At 38.1% G+C, this 18,062-nt stretch overlaps 1 protein-coding gene across 3 annotated transcripts in view; it reads left to right on the top strand.

Annotated features, from left to right (window-relative positions):
* The window catches only part of LOC309870905 (MICOS complex subunit MIC60-like), a gene marked incomplete at its 3' end in the record, with an annotated part of 37,495 nt that overhangs the window by 8,645 nt on the left and 10,788 nt on the right, over positions 1–18,062 (top strand). The window contains exons 2-6 of one of the 3 annotated variants that reach the window (XM_082743494.1): positions 8,512–8,585; positions 9,807–9,996; positions 14,632–14,743; positions 16,508–16,609; positions 16,970–17,073. In XM_082743494.1, coding sequence (XP_082599620.1) covers positions 8,512–8,585; positions 9,807–9,996; positions 14,632–14,743; positions 16,508–16,609; positions 16,970–17,073 — 582 coding nt within the window. Of the gene's footprint in view, positions 1–8,511; positions 8,586–9,806; positions 9,997–14,631; positions 14,744–16,471; positions 16,610–16,969; positions 17,074–18,062 lie in introns of those variants that run through there. The other 2 variants (XM_082743492.1, XM_082743493.1) reach the window with 2 other exon arrangements.

The following is an 18,062-nucleotide window of genomic DNA, read 5'->3' on the forward strand; positions in this document are numbered from 1 at the left end:
GTACATGCTACAACCCGGGTGAATCTTGAAAACATTGTACCAAGTGAAAGGAGTCAGGCTCAACAGAACACACAAAATGTATGATTCCATTTGTACCAAATACCCATAGATCCAGGAAGTAGATAGTGTTTGCAGTGGCTGAGGAGAGGGGTCAATGGACAGACTGCCTAGTTGGTGGTACAGGAATTTCCTTTTGGAGTGATGCAAATGTTCTAGAACTAAATAGTGGTGATGGTGGTTGTACAGCACTGTGGATGTACTAATGTCACTGAATTGTATACTTTAAAAATGGTGAATTTGTGGTGTCCTTCATGGCTGTCCATTAAGTGTCTGCCTTCATCCTAGGTCATGATCCTGGCATCCTAGGATGGAGCCCTACATGGAGCCCCACATCAGGCCCCCTGCTAAGTGGGGATCCTGCTTTTCCCTCTCCCTCGGCCTGCCACTCCCCCTATGTATTTTCTCTCTGTCAAATAATAAACTCTTTAAAAATATGTATATAAAATGGTGATTTTTATAAGTGAATTTTACTACAGATGGGGGGAAAATTTTTTTGACACCAGGTATTTGCAGATGGCCTGAAGTACAGAGACAAAGTTATATATTACATACATACATATATGTATATTATATATCTATTTTATGTATATGTGTAAAATTAAAATAATGTAAAATAATATGTTTTAAATTTTAAGTGGAGTCTATTGGCCAAAGATGGGACATTTTTTTCATGTTTAAATTCATGAGTTCATAAAGATACTCTTTTGGTTAGCTGTAGCTACATAAGCCACCTTGAGCTTGGGGTAGAATAATAATTTATTGTTGCCTCGTTTCAGTTTTTGGGTTTACCTGGGCTCAGCTGAGCAGTTTTTGCTAAGTGTCCCTAATGAGGTTGTAATCAGACAGTGGCTAGGAATAGAGTCTTCTCAAAGTCTTCTCACTTTCATGTCTGGCTGCAGCTGACACCTAAGCGGGGATGGTTGGCTAGAATACCTGCATGCAGTGTCTTGGACGAGAGGACGTCTTGGATGTGTATGTGGTCCCTGGGGTACAGCTCCGGAAGCACTTTTCCTTTCAGTCTAATAACTTGTGAACTAAAGAGACAAGTATCTGCTCTCTGTTTACCCATCATACAGTACAGTGTGACAGGCATTCTAGACACTTCCATTCAAAAAGGTAGGAAACAAGACCACACATAGCAGTCATTGTTATAACATGTTACTAATTTTTTAATTCATACTGATTGGTAATAATACTTCATAACTCTCAGTTCTGCTCTGGCTCTTGATTTCATCCCTTGAATTAGCCTTCCTTTTCTAGAAAATGTAGTTATCTTAACTTTGGGTTTCCTGTGGATTGTATTGGGGTTTTCTCCATTAGACAAAAAAGTCACATCCATGAATATCAGGGTAAGCTTACCTTTACTGTTTTGGACTCCCTGTGAGCTGCTATAGGGTAAAACCCTTAAGATTCTCAGTAGCCCTGTTGTTTAACAAAAAGACTACGGGAGGTACACCCTTAGGATCCCCAAGGGGCCTTTTCTCTGTGTGAAAAGATTCTGTAGGGAGTGCCTCCTTAGAACTTTGAGGTCTTAAAGGATTTTTGCCAACTGGAGAGGCTGAGAATGAGAGAAAGTTTTTATTTTTGAGCCTATAAAGTCCTGGCTCCTTAATATGTCCTTTAAATTGTACTTGAAAACTAGATAGGTCTTTTGGTTTGTTTGTTTTGAAGTTCATTTTTACCCTTATACCCTGCTCAAAGAAACCAGTTGGCACTTTGAGCATTCTGCTTGGAATTCTGTTTAGCTAAATCCATCAGCCCATTAGGTACAACTTCTGATTGTCTATTTTCCATGTTACCTGTTACGACAGGTGACAATTCTGACACTGTATAGCAAGGATCCCTTTTTCCTCTAGGTTTCCGAAAACATTTTTCTTACTGAAGCCCTTAACCAACACTCTCCATGGATGAGGTGAGGCTTCTGTGAAGTCTCTTCAAGGCCTTTCCAATTTTCACCCTCTACCCCATGTGCTTTATGTTTTATTGTGGAAACCTCTTACTCTAGATACAAGTTATCTGTTCGGTTGTAATTGTATAACAGATCACCCCAAACTTAGTGGTATTAAATAACAGCATTGTTACTTGTTATTTTATAGTAATAGCATTTATCATATAGGTAAAAATTACATAAATGAAAACATTTATTATATAAATAACCTAAACAGATTATCTCTTAGGTCTAAAGATTTCTGGGTTCTGTCAGGAGGTTCTTGAGGTCTAATGCAGTTGAAAGGTTCTGGGGAAAATGGCAATGTTCTGGAAAACCAGGTGGGATGGGAAATGTAACAATTTTTAGGAAATACAATTTGTCACAATAAATGAAAAAAATCCACAATTGGTCATTATCAGAGGATAAGTAGATAAAAGGGTAATGGATTTATCCTGCCTTTCCTGTATGACCTATATTTTGGATAACCAAATTGTAGATGAGGGGAAGGGTCTTTGTATAAGATATGTCAAATAATAAATGAAAAATAATCAAATTACTGTCTTCTGCAACTTCCAGTAAATTAATGGATCTAGACATTGTTACATCAATGCAGTTGGTAACATCATAAAAAGAGAGCTAACCAGAAACTGTGCCTTCTGGTGAGAGAACACAGCACCAACTAAAGTTTTACCAGAGAGAATAAACCTGAGCTTAAGCAGGTGTCAGAATCTACCTCTGGTTTGCAGGAAATCCAGAAGACAGGATCATGTTAGATTGTACCTTAAACAAAATCCAGTCTGGGAAATTCTATAGAACAAGCAGTCCCGGTTCTTCAACAAATTAATTATTGGAGGGAAAACCTGTAGATTAAAAGAGACTTAGAAGATATATTTTCTTTTTTAATAGGTAAAACTACATTATAGTAGGGACTCATACTTTGGTGATAAAACCATAAAAACCCATAAATTTGTTGACTTTTAAAACTACTTAGGGGGCGCGTGGGTGGCTCAGTGGGTTAAAGCCTCTGCCTTCGGCTATGGTCATGATCCCAGGGTGCTGGGATCGAGCCCTGCATCGGGCTCTCTGCTCTGTGTGGAGCCTGCTTCCCTTCCTCTCTCTCTGCCTGCCTCTCTGCCTACTTGTGATCTCTGTCTGTCAAATAAATAAATAAAATATTTAAAAAAAAACTACTTAGGATATTAAATGCTACATAGAATATAAGAGTAGGCTAATGAGGATATTTAAATTTTTTTTAAATCTAGAGCCACTGGTTTAGGAAAAAAAAAATTTGAGTTATGCTACAATCTTCATTTCTACTTTTTTCTCATACAGAAGTAGGAAACTACTGCTGTCAGTTTTTGGCCATGAAAGATAACTTTTTTTCATGTTTTATCCCTTATTAAATCAGAAAGCATCTTTTTTTTTTTTTTTTAAGATTTTATTTATTTGAGAGTTAGGAGAACAAGCATGGAGTGGGTGGGGCCATCAGGAGAAGGGCCTGACTCCAGTCTCCGTCCCAAGACCCTGAGATCATTACCTGAGCCAAAGGCCGATGCTTAACTGACCGAGGCACCCAGATGCCCCCAGAGTGCATCTTATAATTCATGGTGTGTTGTTTAATTGAAAACATTTTGATAGCTCAGCTTTCACAAGAAAAAAAAAACTAGCCAGGAAAATTCTGAAAAAATAATAGTACTCCAAGAGAGGACAAGTCCTACCAGAGTAAAAGCTGATTCTAAGATGCAGTGGTTAAAACACTGTAGTATTAGTGCAGATCAGTGGAACAAAATAGGGAATCTAAATGCATCAAGGCATTTGATATATTTTAAAGGTGGCATTTCAAGTTGGAAAAAATTGATTGTTCAGTCTATGATTCAGGGACAACTGAATAGAGATTTGGCGAAAAAGTAAAAAATAAAAAAATAATTAAAATAAAAAATAAAAGATAATTAAAAATACCTTACACTAATTTCAAAGATTTATATGGGGGTACCTGGGTGGCTCAGTCAGTTAAGCAGCTGTCTTGGCTTGGGTCATGATCCCAGGGTCCTGGGATCACACCCAGCATCAGGCTCCCTGCTCATTGGAGAGCCTGCTTCTCCCTCTCCCTCTGCCTGCCACTCTGCCTACTTGTGCTCTCTCTGTCAAGTCAATAAACAAAATCTTAAAAAAAAAAAAATTTTTTTAAAATGAAACTGTGATAGTAGAGGAAACATGGAAGAATTAATTTTGTAATCTGAGAGTGGCTTTCTAAGAATATGAGAAAACATATAAGACATATGAGAAAACAGAAGCCATATAAGATTGACAATTTTGACTACATAAAAGTAATTTTTTGCATGGTATGAACTACCATAAACAAAGAAAAAGCAGATCATAAACTGGATAAAAACATAAGTTATTATCAGACACATTGCTAATTTCTCGTCATGTATAAAGAGAAAAGAATATGAAAAGATCAGTCTTACTTAAAAGTGGTCAAGGGGTACCTGGGCGGCTCAGTGGGTTAAGCCTCTGCCTTAATCTCAGGGTCCTGGGATCGAGCCCCACATCGGGCTTTCTTAGCAGGGAGCCTGCTTCCCCCTCTCTCTCTGCCTGCCTCTCTGCCTACTTGTGATCTCTCTCTCTCTGTCAAATAAATAAATTAATAATCTTAAAAAAAAAAAGTGGTCAAAACAGAGAAAGACAAATATACCATATGATCTCACTGGTGTGTGGAATCTTAAAAACAAATGCGTAAACAGCAGAGTTAGACCTCTAAATACAGAGAAGGCAGGAGGAGGGGGAAGTGCAAAGTGGGTGAAGGGGAGTGGGAGATACAGGCTTCCATTTATGGAATGAATACACAGGAATAAAAAGTACAGTATAGGGAATATAGCCATTGATATTATAATAGCGTCTTATGACAGATTGTAACTGCACTTGGGGTGAGCATAGCATATAACACAGAGCACAGAGCTGTTGAATCACTGTGTTGTATATGTGAAACTAATGTAACATTGTGTGTCACCTATACTAAACAAAAAGTAGGGGCGCCTGGGTGGCTTGGTGGATTGAAGCCTCTGCCTTTGGCTCAGGTCATGATCCCAGGACCCTGGGATGGAGCCCTGCATCTGCCTCTCTGCTCAGCGAGGAGCCTGCTTCCCCCTCTCTGCCTGCCTCTCTGCCTACTTGTGATCTCTGTCTGCCAAAAAAAAAAAAAAAAAAAAGTGAAACTGGGTGTAGGGAAACATTCACTAAACAGTTTTGTTTTATTAATTACCAGAGAGACAGAGAGTGTGTGTCCCTACAAGCAGGGGGAGCAACAGGCAGAGGGAAAAGCAGGCTTCCTGCTGAGCAAGGAGCCTGATATGGAAATCGATCCCAGGACCCTGGGATCATGCCTGAGCTGAAGGCAGATACTTAACTGACTAGGCCATGCAGGCGACCCTTTATTTTATTTTAGAAAAAGAGTTTATATGAGTAGCAATAATAAATATAAAAGTAAATAATGAAAGTGGTCAAGGATACGGTCTAATCGTTCATAGAAAAGGAAATAACATCATAAATACATGAAAAGATACTGAGTCATAATAAAGGAGATGGTGATTAAGACTGTACTGAACGTGTTTGGCAGGCTGTGAGAAAATATACATCACTAGCAAACTTTTTGACTACTTGGGCAATATTTATCAAAATTGCAAATTTTACCAGAATTAACCTAAAATGATGTATATTTCCCAGACAGCAGTACTTATTATAACAAGAATTTAGACTGAATCTCACTTTCCATCAAAAGGGGGCTGGTTAAGTACATTAAATAACATCCATACAGTGGAATAATCAATCTCCGTAAAACCCTCTAGGACGAGTTCGTTTACTGATACAGAAGGATCACAAATACATATTGTTGAATGAACTTCAGAACTGGGTGTATATTGTGGTATTCGTTGTTAAGGGGAGTTTTGGGAATTCTCTCACAAAATATCTCTGGATATACAAGAAACTGATAGCATTAGTTGCTTATGGAGAGGAGGGGATCTGAGTGGCTGAGGGACAGAAGTTGTGAGGGAGACCACTATATGCAACTAAATCTTTTGAATTTTGATTTTAAATTTTATGTTTTAATTTTCTTCGTACTAGGAACTATAAACTTAACAGTCACATCAGATATATTTTGTCAAGGGAGGGATGAGGGTCAAGATAAAGCAAAGTAGAAGATGGAAAAAGAAACAGGTTAAAAAATAAATACTGATGTGAAATAAAATATTTTTGAGTTAATAGCATTAATATGGTTTTGTATTTCCCAGGTTCGGTTTTCCACTATTAATGTTTGCTGCTTGATGTTCCAGTTAGCAGTTATCCACTGTGAACAGTGTCTTAATCTTTTTTTATTATTATATTTATTTATTTGACAGAGATCACAAGTAGGCAGAGAGGCAGGCAGAGAGAGAGGTTGGGGGGGGGGGCGGGGGGCGGCGGCGCGGGAAGCAGGCTCCCTGCTGAGCAGAGAGCCCGATATGGGGCTCCATCCCAGGACCCTGGGATCATGACCTGAGCCGAAGGCAGAGGCTTTAACCCACTGAGCCACCCAGGTGCCCCTTAATTTTTGGCTTGAATACTTCTTTGTACCTATGAAAGTATGGAATCTTAAATACAACTTTAATGGTTTCCTAATAATTTCCAAGTCAACAAAATGGAGATGTTGACTTACAAAAGTAGTTGCAGTTCTGTTTAAAATGTCCTATAACCAACTTTACAGAACAGTAGGAAGACATGCTTTTCTGTTAAATATAGTTGAAAGATGTTGAGAATTCTACACATAGGTTCAAAATGCTTTTAAAATACCAACTGTAGCTTCTTTACGTGTTGTAAAACATCTAACTTACGGGTTTTTTTCCCTAAATGTGTTGGTATTAATGTTTACCTTTAGGCATAAATTGCAAACGTAATTAATTCTAGGGTAATTTTATGTGGCCTTTGATCCTATGATCAAGTTTCTTTGAAATTCTTTCCTTTTTTTTTTTTTTTAAAGATTTTATTTATTTATTTGAGAGAGAGACAGTGAGAAAGAACATGAGAGGCGAGAAGGTCAGAGGGAGAAGCAGACTCCCCATGGAGCTGGGAGCCCGATGCGGGGCTCGATCCCGGGACTCCAGGACCGTGACCTGAGCTGAAGGCAGTTGCTCAACCAACTGAGCCACCCAAGCGCCCTTGAAATTATTTCTAAAAGGAAATTTTGTGTTTTTCTGATATTCTTTGAATGCAGTTTTATCAGGGAACCCAGAGAATGCATTTTTTTTTCCCTCTTGTCTTGTTGCAGTTTGATTTTCTAGTTGGTATAAAGAAAGATATTGGTGGGATAAATTTGAAATTTCAGATCAATTGCTGTGAATGACTTTGAGTTTATCAAAACCTTCCCCTGTAGTATTTCTGTAGGTGTTCATTTGTTTTATTTAAGGGATTCACATACTGTTAAGAAACATTTGCATTTACGTGCTTTACTTTGATTAAAACAAATTTCAAAGTATTGGTTTGATTATTTGCTTAGGATCCTAGGATCCTAAGCAAATATTCCATTTGAGTAAATGGACTAGTTATATGGAGGTAAGTATTTATTCGAGCATTTATAATGTTAAAATTTTTGTCTTAAAAATTTTGACTTTTGGGGTATCTGAGTGGCTCGATTAGTTAAATGTCTGACTTCAGCTCTGGTCATGATCTCAGGATCCTAGGATCCAGTCCAGGCTCCCTGCTCAGCGAGGGGTCTGCTTCTCCCTCTGCCTCTGCCTCCCCCCACCCCCTGCACCCCCCAGCTCATGCTCTCTTTCAAATAAACAAAATCTTTTAAAAAAAGTTTTGACTTTTAGTTTAAGGCAAACCAAGATTAACTTTTATTTATTTATTTACTTTTTAAGATTTTCTCTTAGGACCCTGAGATCATGACCTGAGCTGAAGACAGCCACTTAACTGACTGAGCCACCCAGGTGCTCCCCAAGATGAACTTTTAGATTTAAATGACTGCTTCTAGGAAATGACTGGCTGGTCCCATAGTTACCTTACAGATGGGAAATTTGGTTTTCTAGATAAGCTAAGATTGGATCTCTCCCGAGTGGATTTATACACATCCTACCATGCAGTGTTTCCTGTGGGTGATTTTTCAGATGTCTAAATTAAGCTTACCAAGTAAAAATAGATATTTTATACTTTTGTTTTATTTTTTTCTTGCCAATTGAAAAAGCATATGGCAAATTCCAGTCATATCCAAGAAATAATTAGTGTACATAACACTTTAAAGTGCTGATTGATCATAATCTGATAATCATTTTTTTAATCTTAAAAATAATCTTATACGAGCCTTGGGGTACTGAAAGCGTCATTGTTAAGGGCCTGTAAGAGTGTTCCATGGTAAATTGATTTCTGAAAATAATTTTTTGTTTAACAAAGACATGTGTAATAAAAATATTACACCTGAGTTACAACCCTAAAAGCTTTCCAGATTCCTTCTTCATTGGTTGTGATGTTTTCTCCTTCCTCTCTAGAGTTGTCTCTGTGGGAAGTTTGTCCTCCGTCCTTTACGACCGTGCCGTAGATATTCTACTTCAGGCGGTTCTAGGTATGTGGTGTGTCTCCCTGTAAATGGGCTTTTAACTGTGTGTAAAGAGACATTTGTTTATCTGTTTTCCATGAATGTGGAATAGCTGTTTAAAATCTTTTTTGTTAAGGGGTACAAACACTGGAGCTTTGCTCTAATATTTGGAGCATTGTTTATTTGTAGGTGAAAATCTGTTATGATGCTCCTTTTGGTTCTTTTGTATTTAGATGGCATACAAGGTAGACAACCTCCCTCCCTCGTGTGCTGTCTTCCGTTCTGTGGCTAATAGATTTATATCCAGAGCTCAGCATATTGTAATTTTTTTTATAAAGATTTTATTTATTTATTTGACAGACAGGTAGGCAGAGAGGCAGGCAGAGAGAGAGGAGGAAGCAGGCTCCCTGCTGAGCAGAGAACCCGATGCCGGGCTCGATCCCAGGATTCCGGGATCATGACCTGAGCCGAAGCAGAGGCTTTAACCCACTGAGCACCCCAGCATATTGTAATTTTAAAAGTATTTGTTTTATCTGATATTTTTATTGTCTTTCTTTTGTAAAGGGTTTATTTTGTTTTATTCACAGAAATGTTTTATTAAGGGGAGAGGAACTTTAAAAGTTAGTGATTGATATGGGGAATTTGAGAGGCAGGGTCGGGGGTTTGGTGGGTAGGAAAGGAAAAATGAAACAAGATGGGATCGGGAGGGAGACAAACCATCAGAGACTCTTAATCTCAGGAAACAAACTGAGGGTTGCTGGGGGGTTGAGGGGGTAGGGATAGGGAGTTGGGTTATGGACATTGGGGAGGGTATGTGCTCTGGTGAGTGCTGTGAAGTGTGTAAGCCTGATGATTCACAGACCTGACCCTTGAAGCAAATAATACGTTATATTTTAATTAAAATAAAGTGATGCTGCTTTTTTTGGATTCAAGGGAAATCTCATGATTGTGAACATCTTGAATTTTAACTGTTACAATGTAGATTACTTCATTCTTCCTATTCTAGATATTACTGTACTTAAAAAAATCTAGTTATCCGTACGTAAATGTTGTTTTCTGTTGCAAACCTGTTTTAAAGCAAATGAAGGAAAGGTGATGTGCAGCTGTAATAATAAACTTGGCTGCTGTCATCTGAGTCAGCAGTAGATGGGTAGAGTTTAGGGGTCTTTGAGATTCTTACATTGGTCTAAGGAAGTAGGTTTGGGAGAGGCAAGAAGTATGAATGTGTTTCCTATTTCTTTCACTTAGGTTGTCTCCTGGCAAAATTGCTGGTGCTGGCCTTTTATTTGTTGGTGGAGGTATTGGTGGCACTATCCTGTATGCTAAATGGGATTCCCATTTCCGGGAAAGTGTAGAGAAAACCATACCTTACTCAGACAAACTCTTTGAGATGGTTCTTGGTTCCCCACCTTATCCTGTTCCATTGCCAAAGAAGCCGGTAAGAGTTTTAAACAATATTTCAGTTTTTCCTATGGACTAGTAAAAGCAGGTTGTTTTCATCTTGAAAACATTTTATAATTCAGTAGAACTTGGCCAGATAAGTGTTTACTAGTTTCCTTTAACATTAATTTGTAGAGTTGGATTTTCATCCCTTCCAAGTTAAGTGTTCTCATTTACTACCCCCTACATAGAATGATTGCGTGGCACATGAGGGTAAATGGAAGAGGCTGTTTGGGCAGAGGTAACTGTGGCTGTCCTGTGGATAGAGGATGGTTGTGGCAGCTTACACTGTTGCAGCTCTCAGGTTCTGACTTACAGCACTAAAAACGTAAGCATAGAATGGTCATGACACAGAATCCAAGGCGATATAGTTAGTAGTGGCTTTTTCTAGACCACAAAACAAGAATTTTCAGCTGCTTACTGATCGGTTGATGGAAATACCTTCTGATATTTCTGGAACGTTGTACATATTCAGAGTTTGAACCGCCCCCCAGGCCTAAAAATTTTTCAAACATCTTAAATAATTGTTCATTCAAACAAACCCCTTGAAAAAAAATTTACAGAGGAGAGCTTGGATTTTTGCTGATTTGGTCTTGGATATTTCTTTATGCTGTGAGGCTGGACATGGCTGATCAGTACTTTCTTAAAAATTGGGTGGACTTCTTTTCTCTAGTAGCTAGCATAGTCTAGAGGTCAGTCCTATAACAGCCTTAATACTTAGAAAAGCAAGTGTCCTGTAACACCTTCCCCTTACTCTGTCATGCTTTTTCAGAATAGTCTTCCACATCATTTATTCTTCCATATGAACTAAAATGTCTGTGCTGGCCAAGAGAAACCATTTTGTAGCTTCAGTAGTCAAGGAATGGAATTCTGTGGATTCATTCTAAAATCTTGGGTCTGTTTTAACCTACATGACCCAGGAGACAGAGCTGAGAACAATTCTAGGAGCATGGAGTAAAGCTGACAGTTGAGAGTAGTGTTCTTTTCTTGCTTGACCTGACTTCAAGTGTCATTCTTTATAGATTACGTGTTTATCTCTCTCAGAGTCATGGCCTTTTCTCATTCTACTTCAGCTATCCTGTTGAACATTCCCGCTTGGATTACTTGGCAGGTCCATACTGTACCACCTCAAAAGTTACACTTTTCTGCTTTGCTCTTTTTGTGTTACAGATAGTATCATGCTGTCACATAGTTAGGTTAAAATTCTTAGATTCACCTTCAAAGTTGCCTATATTTTGTTAGCAACCGTATCTTGTTTAATCTCCGATGTTTATTATTTTTTTTAAAGATTTTGATTTATTTATTTGACAGACAGAGGTTACAAGTAGGCAGAGAGACATGCACAGGGGTAGGGGGAGCAGGCTCCCTGCTGAGCAGGCTCTCTGCTGAGCCTGATCCAGGGCTTGATCCCAGGATCCTGGGATCATGATCTGAGCCGAAGGCAAAGGCTTTAACTCACTTAGCCACCCAGGCGCCCCCATTTTTTTCTTGCATTACAACTGTCATCCCATTTCTGACCTCTATCACTTTGTATCCAAACTAGACCTGTTTCTTCCTGCCCCCGCCAAGACTTTCCTCCCACTCTCTGCCCCTGAGATCTCTTCTTCTACCATAATCTAGGCTATCCTCATATCAATACCAGAGAATCTTCTAAAATAAGTGCTATCACATTTTTATGATATTTTCATGATACCACTTATCATTGATTTTTATGTATTTATTATTATTTGAAAGACTGACAACAGAGACTTTAGACATTGTTTCATGTTCTGCATGAAGAGAGTAAAGCCAGGGGTGGTAAAAGGTTAGCCTAGGAGCTAGCTGTTTGTTACTTTATTCTGTAGTTTATGGTTTTTGCTGGTTTATAGGTTGACATTTAACACAGCTTGGCAGTCTGGCTCTTTGTTTACCTTTCCAGCCTTATCTCTAAATGGTTCTGCACATAAATCCTTAGCTTCGTGTCAGTTTACTTTATAAATATGCCTTGTGCTTTCTATTCATTTATTCAGCAAATGTCAGTCAAGTTGATTACTATATACCAGACACTGTTCCAAGGGCCTGTGTTAAAGCAGAGAGCTAATCAAAGATCACTTCAACTTGCACAACTTTTCCCTTTGCGGGCTCATACCCAGAGCGGCTTCTTTTCTTTTGCCTACTAATGTTCTCTTCAAGACCTATATCCTTCACTACATACACCAAAGTGTATTTTCTTATCTCTGGATTACAGTAGTAGTTAGTGTTTTTGTTTTTTAATTTTTACCATTTATTCATTCTCTTGTGCATTGTTACCAACTTGTTGCTTTTATTTATTTATTTATTTATTTAAAGATTTTATTTATTTATTTGACAGACAGAGATCACAAGTAGGCAGAGAGGCAGGCAGAGAGAGAGAGAGGAGGAAGTAGGCTCCCTGCTGAGCAGAGAGGACCCTGGGATCATGACCTGAGCCGAAGGCAGCGGCTTAACCCACTGAGCCACCCAGGCGCCCAACTTGTTGCTTTTAGAAACTGCATTTTATTTCATGATAATCGTTTTGGAGCCAACATGATTATTTATGCACAAGATAATAAATACTGAGAGAGGATAAACTTAAAATCTTTTTGATGGACATGGAATAAGACCTGCCTAAACGGAGATAAATATTATGTTCTGGATAGGAGTTAATATCATAAAAATGTCATTTTTCTCAAATATATGCATTTCTCTTATATTTCCCTTAAATTTGTATATATTTGACAGAAATGACATTTGTATACACAGACACTGACACACACACCCCCAACACACCCATACCATTTACACATACACCTAATAAGAATTCTAATGAATTTTTTTTTAGAGGTTGAGGAATCAGTTAAGATGATTTTTAAATTCATATGAAAGGATAAATAATGTACTAAACTAGCCAAGCACATTTCAAAACTGTGTTGGGTTAGGGAGGAGTCAGAGGACACTTTTTTCCCAGATAATTGACTTTATTATAATCATACTTTAATAGAACGGTAAGGTTTTAACACAGGATTAGAAATTAGAATAGAAAAACTTAGTCTGGAAATAGGTCTTATTTATACACAGACACACATAACACACACATTTATTGGGAGAGTGTGAGTTGGTAGAACCTTATGCTAAAGCGATCTGTTAGTAGCTGTTAAAAATATATAACCTTTTTGACCTAGCACTTCGTCTTTTGGCAGACTATGCTACAGATACCACTGCAGTGCTTTCCAGTTGCATGGACAAGGAATTTTTTTTTTTTAAAGATTTTATTTATTTATTTGTCAGAGAGGGAGAGCATGCATGCACAAGTAGGAGGAATGGCAGGCAGAGGGAGATACAGGCTCCTGGCTGAGCAAGGAACTGTATGAGGGACTCCGTCCCAAGCCCCTGGGATCATGACCTGAGCCGAAGGCAGATGTTTAATGGACTGAGTCACCCAGGCACTCTGGACAAGGATGTTTAACAATGAAAAAAGCAGGAAACAAGCTTGTTTTCCAAACATAGGAGAGTAATTGATAAAATTTTAGGGTTTGCAGATACATTAAGATATACAATTAAATTAGAATGTTATGGAACTAAAAATCATTGCTTGATCTGGAAGAGAATGTCCATGATAGATTATTAAATGAAAATAAAACCAAGAACTGAGTTACGTGGTAATTTGTATAATATAACCAACCTTATTTTGTTTTGTTTAAAAAAATGAAAAGTTGTATATGTGTATGTATATTCCTGAGCTTATGCTCAGGGATGGAAGGATAGATTTCACGCTATTGGCAGTGGTTACCTTCTGAGTGCTGGAAAGGAAAAAAGCAGTAAAAAAGCAAAATAAAACCATTAATATGTCTTGATATTATTTTGCTTGTTATAAGGAGCATGTATTTCATGATTTAAATGATAAAATTTTACTAAAAGAAAATGCACATATTTCTAAGTTCAAAATTATTGCTTTTATATTTGAGTAGTCTTTGAGATATCTGCATTCCATTACCAAGTTCTGGCAAAAAAATGGCACATCACAGGTGGTAAATGAAAATATTTCTGTTACTTAGTAATTTTTGCCAGCGCATTATAACGGCAGTCCTTTAATGAACAGGGTCTTAAACTTAAGGCAGGTGGTGACTGAGAAAGAGAAAATCAGGCATTACAATAGAATCCTGTATTTCAGTGTACGGTTGCATGAATCTGGGAGATTAAGGAAACAAAGCTAACATTTGGTTTTACTCAGAGCCTCTGAAAATTATTTGTTTCTAACTGAATATATATACAAGGCAACAAAATTGGATTTAAGAAGCAGATGGAAATGGTGCTCTCAATGTTGTATATATAGAAGAAATGGTGTTAAAAGGGAAGGCTCTGCAACATATACTTTATTAGTTGCCCTAAGAGAAGCCTTTGGTACTATGAAAATTGGGCCAGTCATTTGGCATGAAGTTTTTGGGTTGCATTTTTCTAAAATGAAGACTTACCTTACCTTACTGTGATTAATAAAATATGTAATACTGTTAAGTGTTAACTTTATATGAAAAGCCTGAGGTACTTGACTTTCGAAATAATACAAGTTATTCTGTGCTGCCTTTAAAAAAAACCAACAGTATTATATCTGAAGTGTTATGTGTTTTTTATTTCCAAGATTCAATCTGGTCCACTAAAAATCTCCAGTGTATCAGAGGTAATGAAAGAATCCAAACAGCCTGCCTCACAACTCCAAAAACAGAAGGGAGACACTCCAGCTTTAACAACAGGTACCTATACTTAGAATCAGTTTTTTAAAAATTATAGATAGATTGTTTTAATGAATTTGTACCCAGGGTCAAGAGGGGGCTCCTACCTCAGGAAGCACTCTTCCTGTCCCTAGTTTTTACCAGGAAAGAAGTGTTTACACCTATCATTTGACACTCCTTTTTAGGAGTTGAGTGGGATATGGAGTTGGACTTTATTGTGAATAGCTATTCAGTGAGGATAATGGCAAGAATTGTCTTGCCTCCAACACTTTTTCTTTATATTTTACCCCTGACTCTTAGCTTTTCTCTTCTCTTCTCAGTGATATAGCTGTGGTCTGGGGAGTTTTTTTCCCCAATTCATGATTTGCCAGTAATTCTGTCCCAATTTATGACACTTACCTAACTCTAACCTGCTCAGTAAACATTTCAACTTCTGTGTTTCTCCTTGATTAAACCTCTTGATTTTCTTTCATTCAGCAAATATTCATTGATTGTCTACTATCTGCCAAACATAGTAGGCACATTCTAGGCACTGGGGCTATAGCAATGAACAAAATAGTAAAAAAAAAAAGCACAAATTCTGCAAATATTTCTTAGTGGGATATGGGGAGGAAGATCATACATAAATAATATGTAAAATATATAGGATGTCAGAAGTGATGTGTTGGGGGGAATATTGCAATTTAAAACACAGGGGGTAAGGAAAGTATCATCTGAAAGGTGTCATCTGAGGAAAGACTAGAAAGTGATGAGGGATTAAGGCAGGTCTACAAGGCTGGTGGAAGAAAAGCATCAAGCAGAGGGATTAGCTTGTGCTAAGGCCTAGTATATTTAACTAATAAGGAGCACATGAAGCAGGAGTGGAAGAATAGTAGAAAATGGGGTCAGGAGGAAGCAGGAAGCCTATTGCGGCAGGCTTTCGAGGCCGTTATAAGCATTTTGCTTCATATTCTGAGAGAGATAGGAAGGTGTTAGGAGGGTTCTGAGCCAAGGGATTGATACCTGATTTTTATTTTAATAAGATCAGTGGCTATTGCAGAGAGTAGATAAAGAGACCAAGAGCAGAGCAGGGAGACCAGGTAATAGGCCTTGCAGTAATCCAGCTTCATCTTTTAAATGGGACTTTCAGTTTATTTAATTTTTTTTCTCTGTTATGTTCCTCTTTTTTCCTTCTCTATTTTACCTCTTGGATTAATTATTTTCTTTCCCAGCACTTGTTTATAAGCTCTTGATTTTTTCCAGTCTTCCTTTCTTCTTTTGTGTTTAAAACTGTCATACTGTTCTTGCTCACACCTCTTGTATCATCTCTACACTGTTCAAAGCAGTGAAAAAATATCTTTTGATTACTTTGTTTTGTTTACCTTCTTCATTACAGGTCTGTTTTTCCTTTATTAATACTTTTCCTTTGTTAATACTGTTTTTCCTTTGTTAATATGTAAATCTTCCGGCCACTTCCCATATGTTAATATTTAATACCATTTAGTATGTTACTAGAAGCCCTGCCTGAGAACCATGGTGCTTAAAATGCAAGTGGGATCTCTTGTGCATTTCCCCTCTTGTCCATCTTGTGTGGGTTTGTGTCTCTGGGGGACTGGGCCGTAGTCTCCTTGCCTGTTTGAGTAGTGGCAGCACCTGCATTTGTGTCTGTAAGGAGGCAGATGTGAAGTGGGTGCTAGTTGTAGTAGATTCCTGTGTTCTTCTGTGTTAACCCAGGAGATTACAAATACCATGAGTAACATATATTTGTAGGACCTACAGAGGCAGCTCAAATTATTTCTGCAGCAGGTGATACACCATCAGTCCCAGCCCCTGCGGTTCAGCATGAGGAATCTATAAAAACTGAGCACCCTGGAATTGGTGAAGGGCAGCCCAAGCCTGCAGCTTCAGGTAGTTTATTTATATTTGTGGTTTTGTAAATGATTTGTCCATCAGAACTCTTTAATGCCTAGGCAACCTCCAGACAGTATGTAAGTACCCGCTTATACTGGTTTTATTCGCAGACTGGCTTAGGGAATTTTTTTAAACTTTAGAGTCTGAATAAATCTCTGAAAGCAAGAGGTATAAGAGCTGATCCCTTATTTCTTCAGTTGGAATCATTGACTGGTGATGTCGTTTTAGAATCCTAATGACAAAAATGCCTTCAGTTGATAGAACTGGCAAGTACACACGATGGTGTTTTTATTTCCCTCTGAGCTGTTGAAATTCTGTGCTGAAATTTGATTTCCTCTTATTTACTTTTGCTGCAAGAGGAAGCATCCTCAACTTCTGTACGGGAGCGACCACCCGAAGAAGTTGCAGCTCGCCTTGCACAGCAGGAAAAGCAAGAACAAGTTAAGATTGAGTGTATGTAAACCAGATGGCTTCTTAAGCACTCTGCGTCATCTCCATCAGTTGCTGTCTTCTTCAGCCATCGGCACACGTTTCTGATCCATCAGCTAGTTTGGTTTCTTTAGTGGCATTTGTATGTGTACCGCCTTTATTTCATCATTTGTTTTCTTTCCATTTAACCTCGTTTTACCTGGGTAACAAAGGCTGTTCTTAGTGTATAGTTGGAGAAAATTTCAAATAATACTTGTACTTAATCCATTTATGTTTATTGGGGTTTGTGCTAAAGATTCTTTGTGTTCTGTGGAACAGAAGTTGTTTATGTTTTGGCAACTTCCCTGAAAGCCTTTTAATTGTTTAATTCATAAATTTATTTGTATAGGTCAAAATGGCACCTGCTGTGGTTTATTACCAGCCTTTGGACTCTGTCTAATAGCCCCCTTATCTGATGGAAGGTGGTGAAATGTTCTGCACATGGCTGGTTTCCAGCTAACTGAAGCATATTCCCTTTCAAGTTTTGATTTTATGTTAAACTTTTTGATGGTTTTTAAAAGAGATCTATCTAAAAATGTCTTTTTCTTGTCTTAAACAAGGTGTAGGGCACATCATTTATTGTACTGGGCAGTATAAAGATGTTTGTGGAAGTAGGGGATATGTAGCTTTTTGCTGGACTGAGGTGTTTATTTTAAAGTCTTATGGCAGTTCTTTATAGTTGTTTTTTTCAAAGATTTTATTTATTTATTTGACAGTCAGAGAGAGATCACAAGTAGGCAGAGAGGCAGGCAGAGAGAGGGGGTGAAGCAGGCTCCCCACTGAGCAGAGAGCCCGACGCGGGACTCGATCCCAGGACCCTCAGATCATGACCTGAGCCGAAGGCAGAGGCTTAACCCACTGAGCCACCCAGGCACCCATCAAGATCAATTTTTTATTCATGTTTTTATTTTTCACTTTTCACCTTTTATAATGTAGATGCCCTGAAGTTGTACATTTAAGAGAGTGATGTCTGCTGTTTTGT

The sequence above is a fragment of the Mustela nivalis genome (genome assembly GCF_964662115.1).
Source record: "Mustela nivalis genome assembly, chromosome: 8".
Lineage (NCBI taxonomy): Eukaryota > Metazoa > Chordata > Mammalia > Carnivora > Mustelidae > Mustela > Mustela nivalis.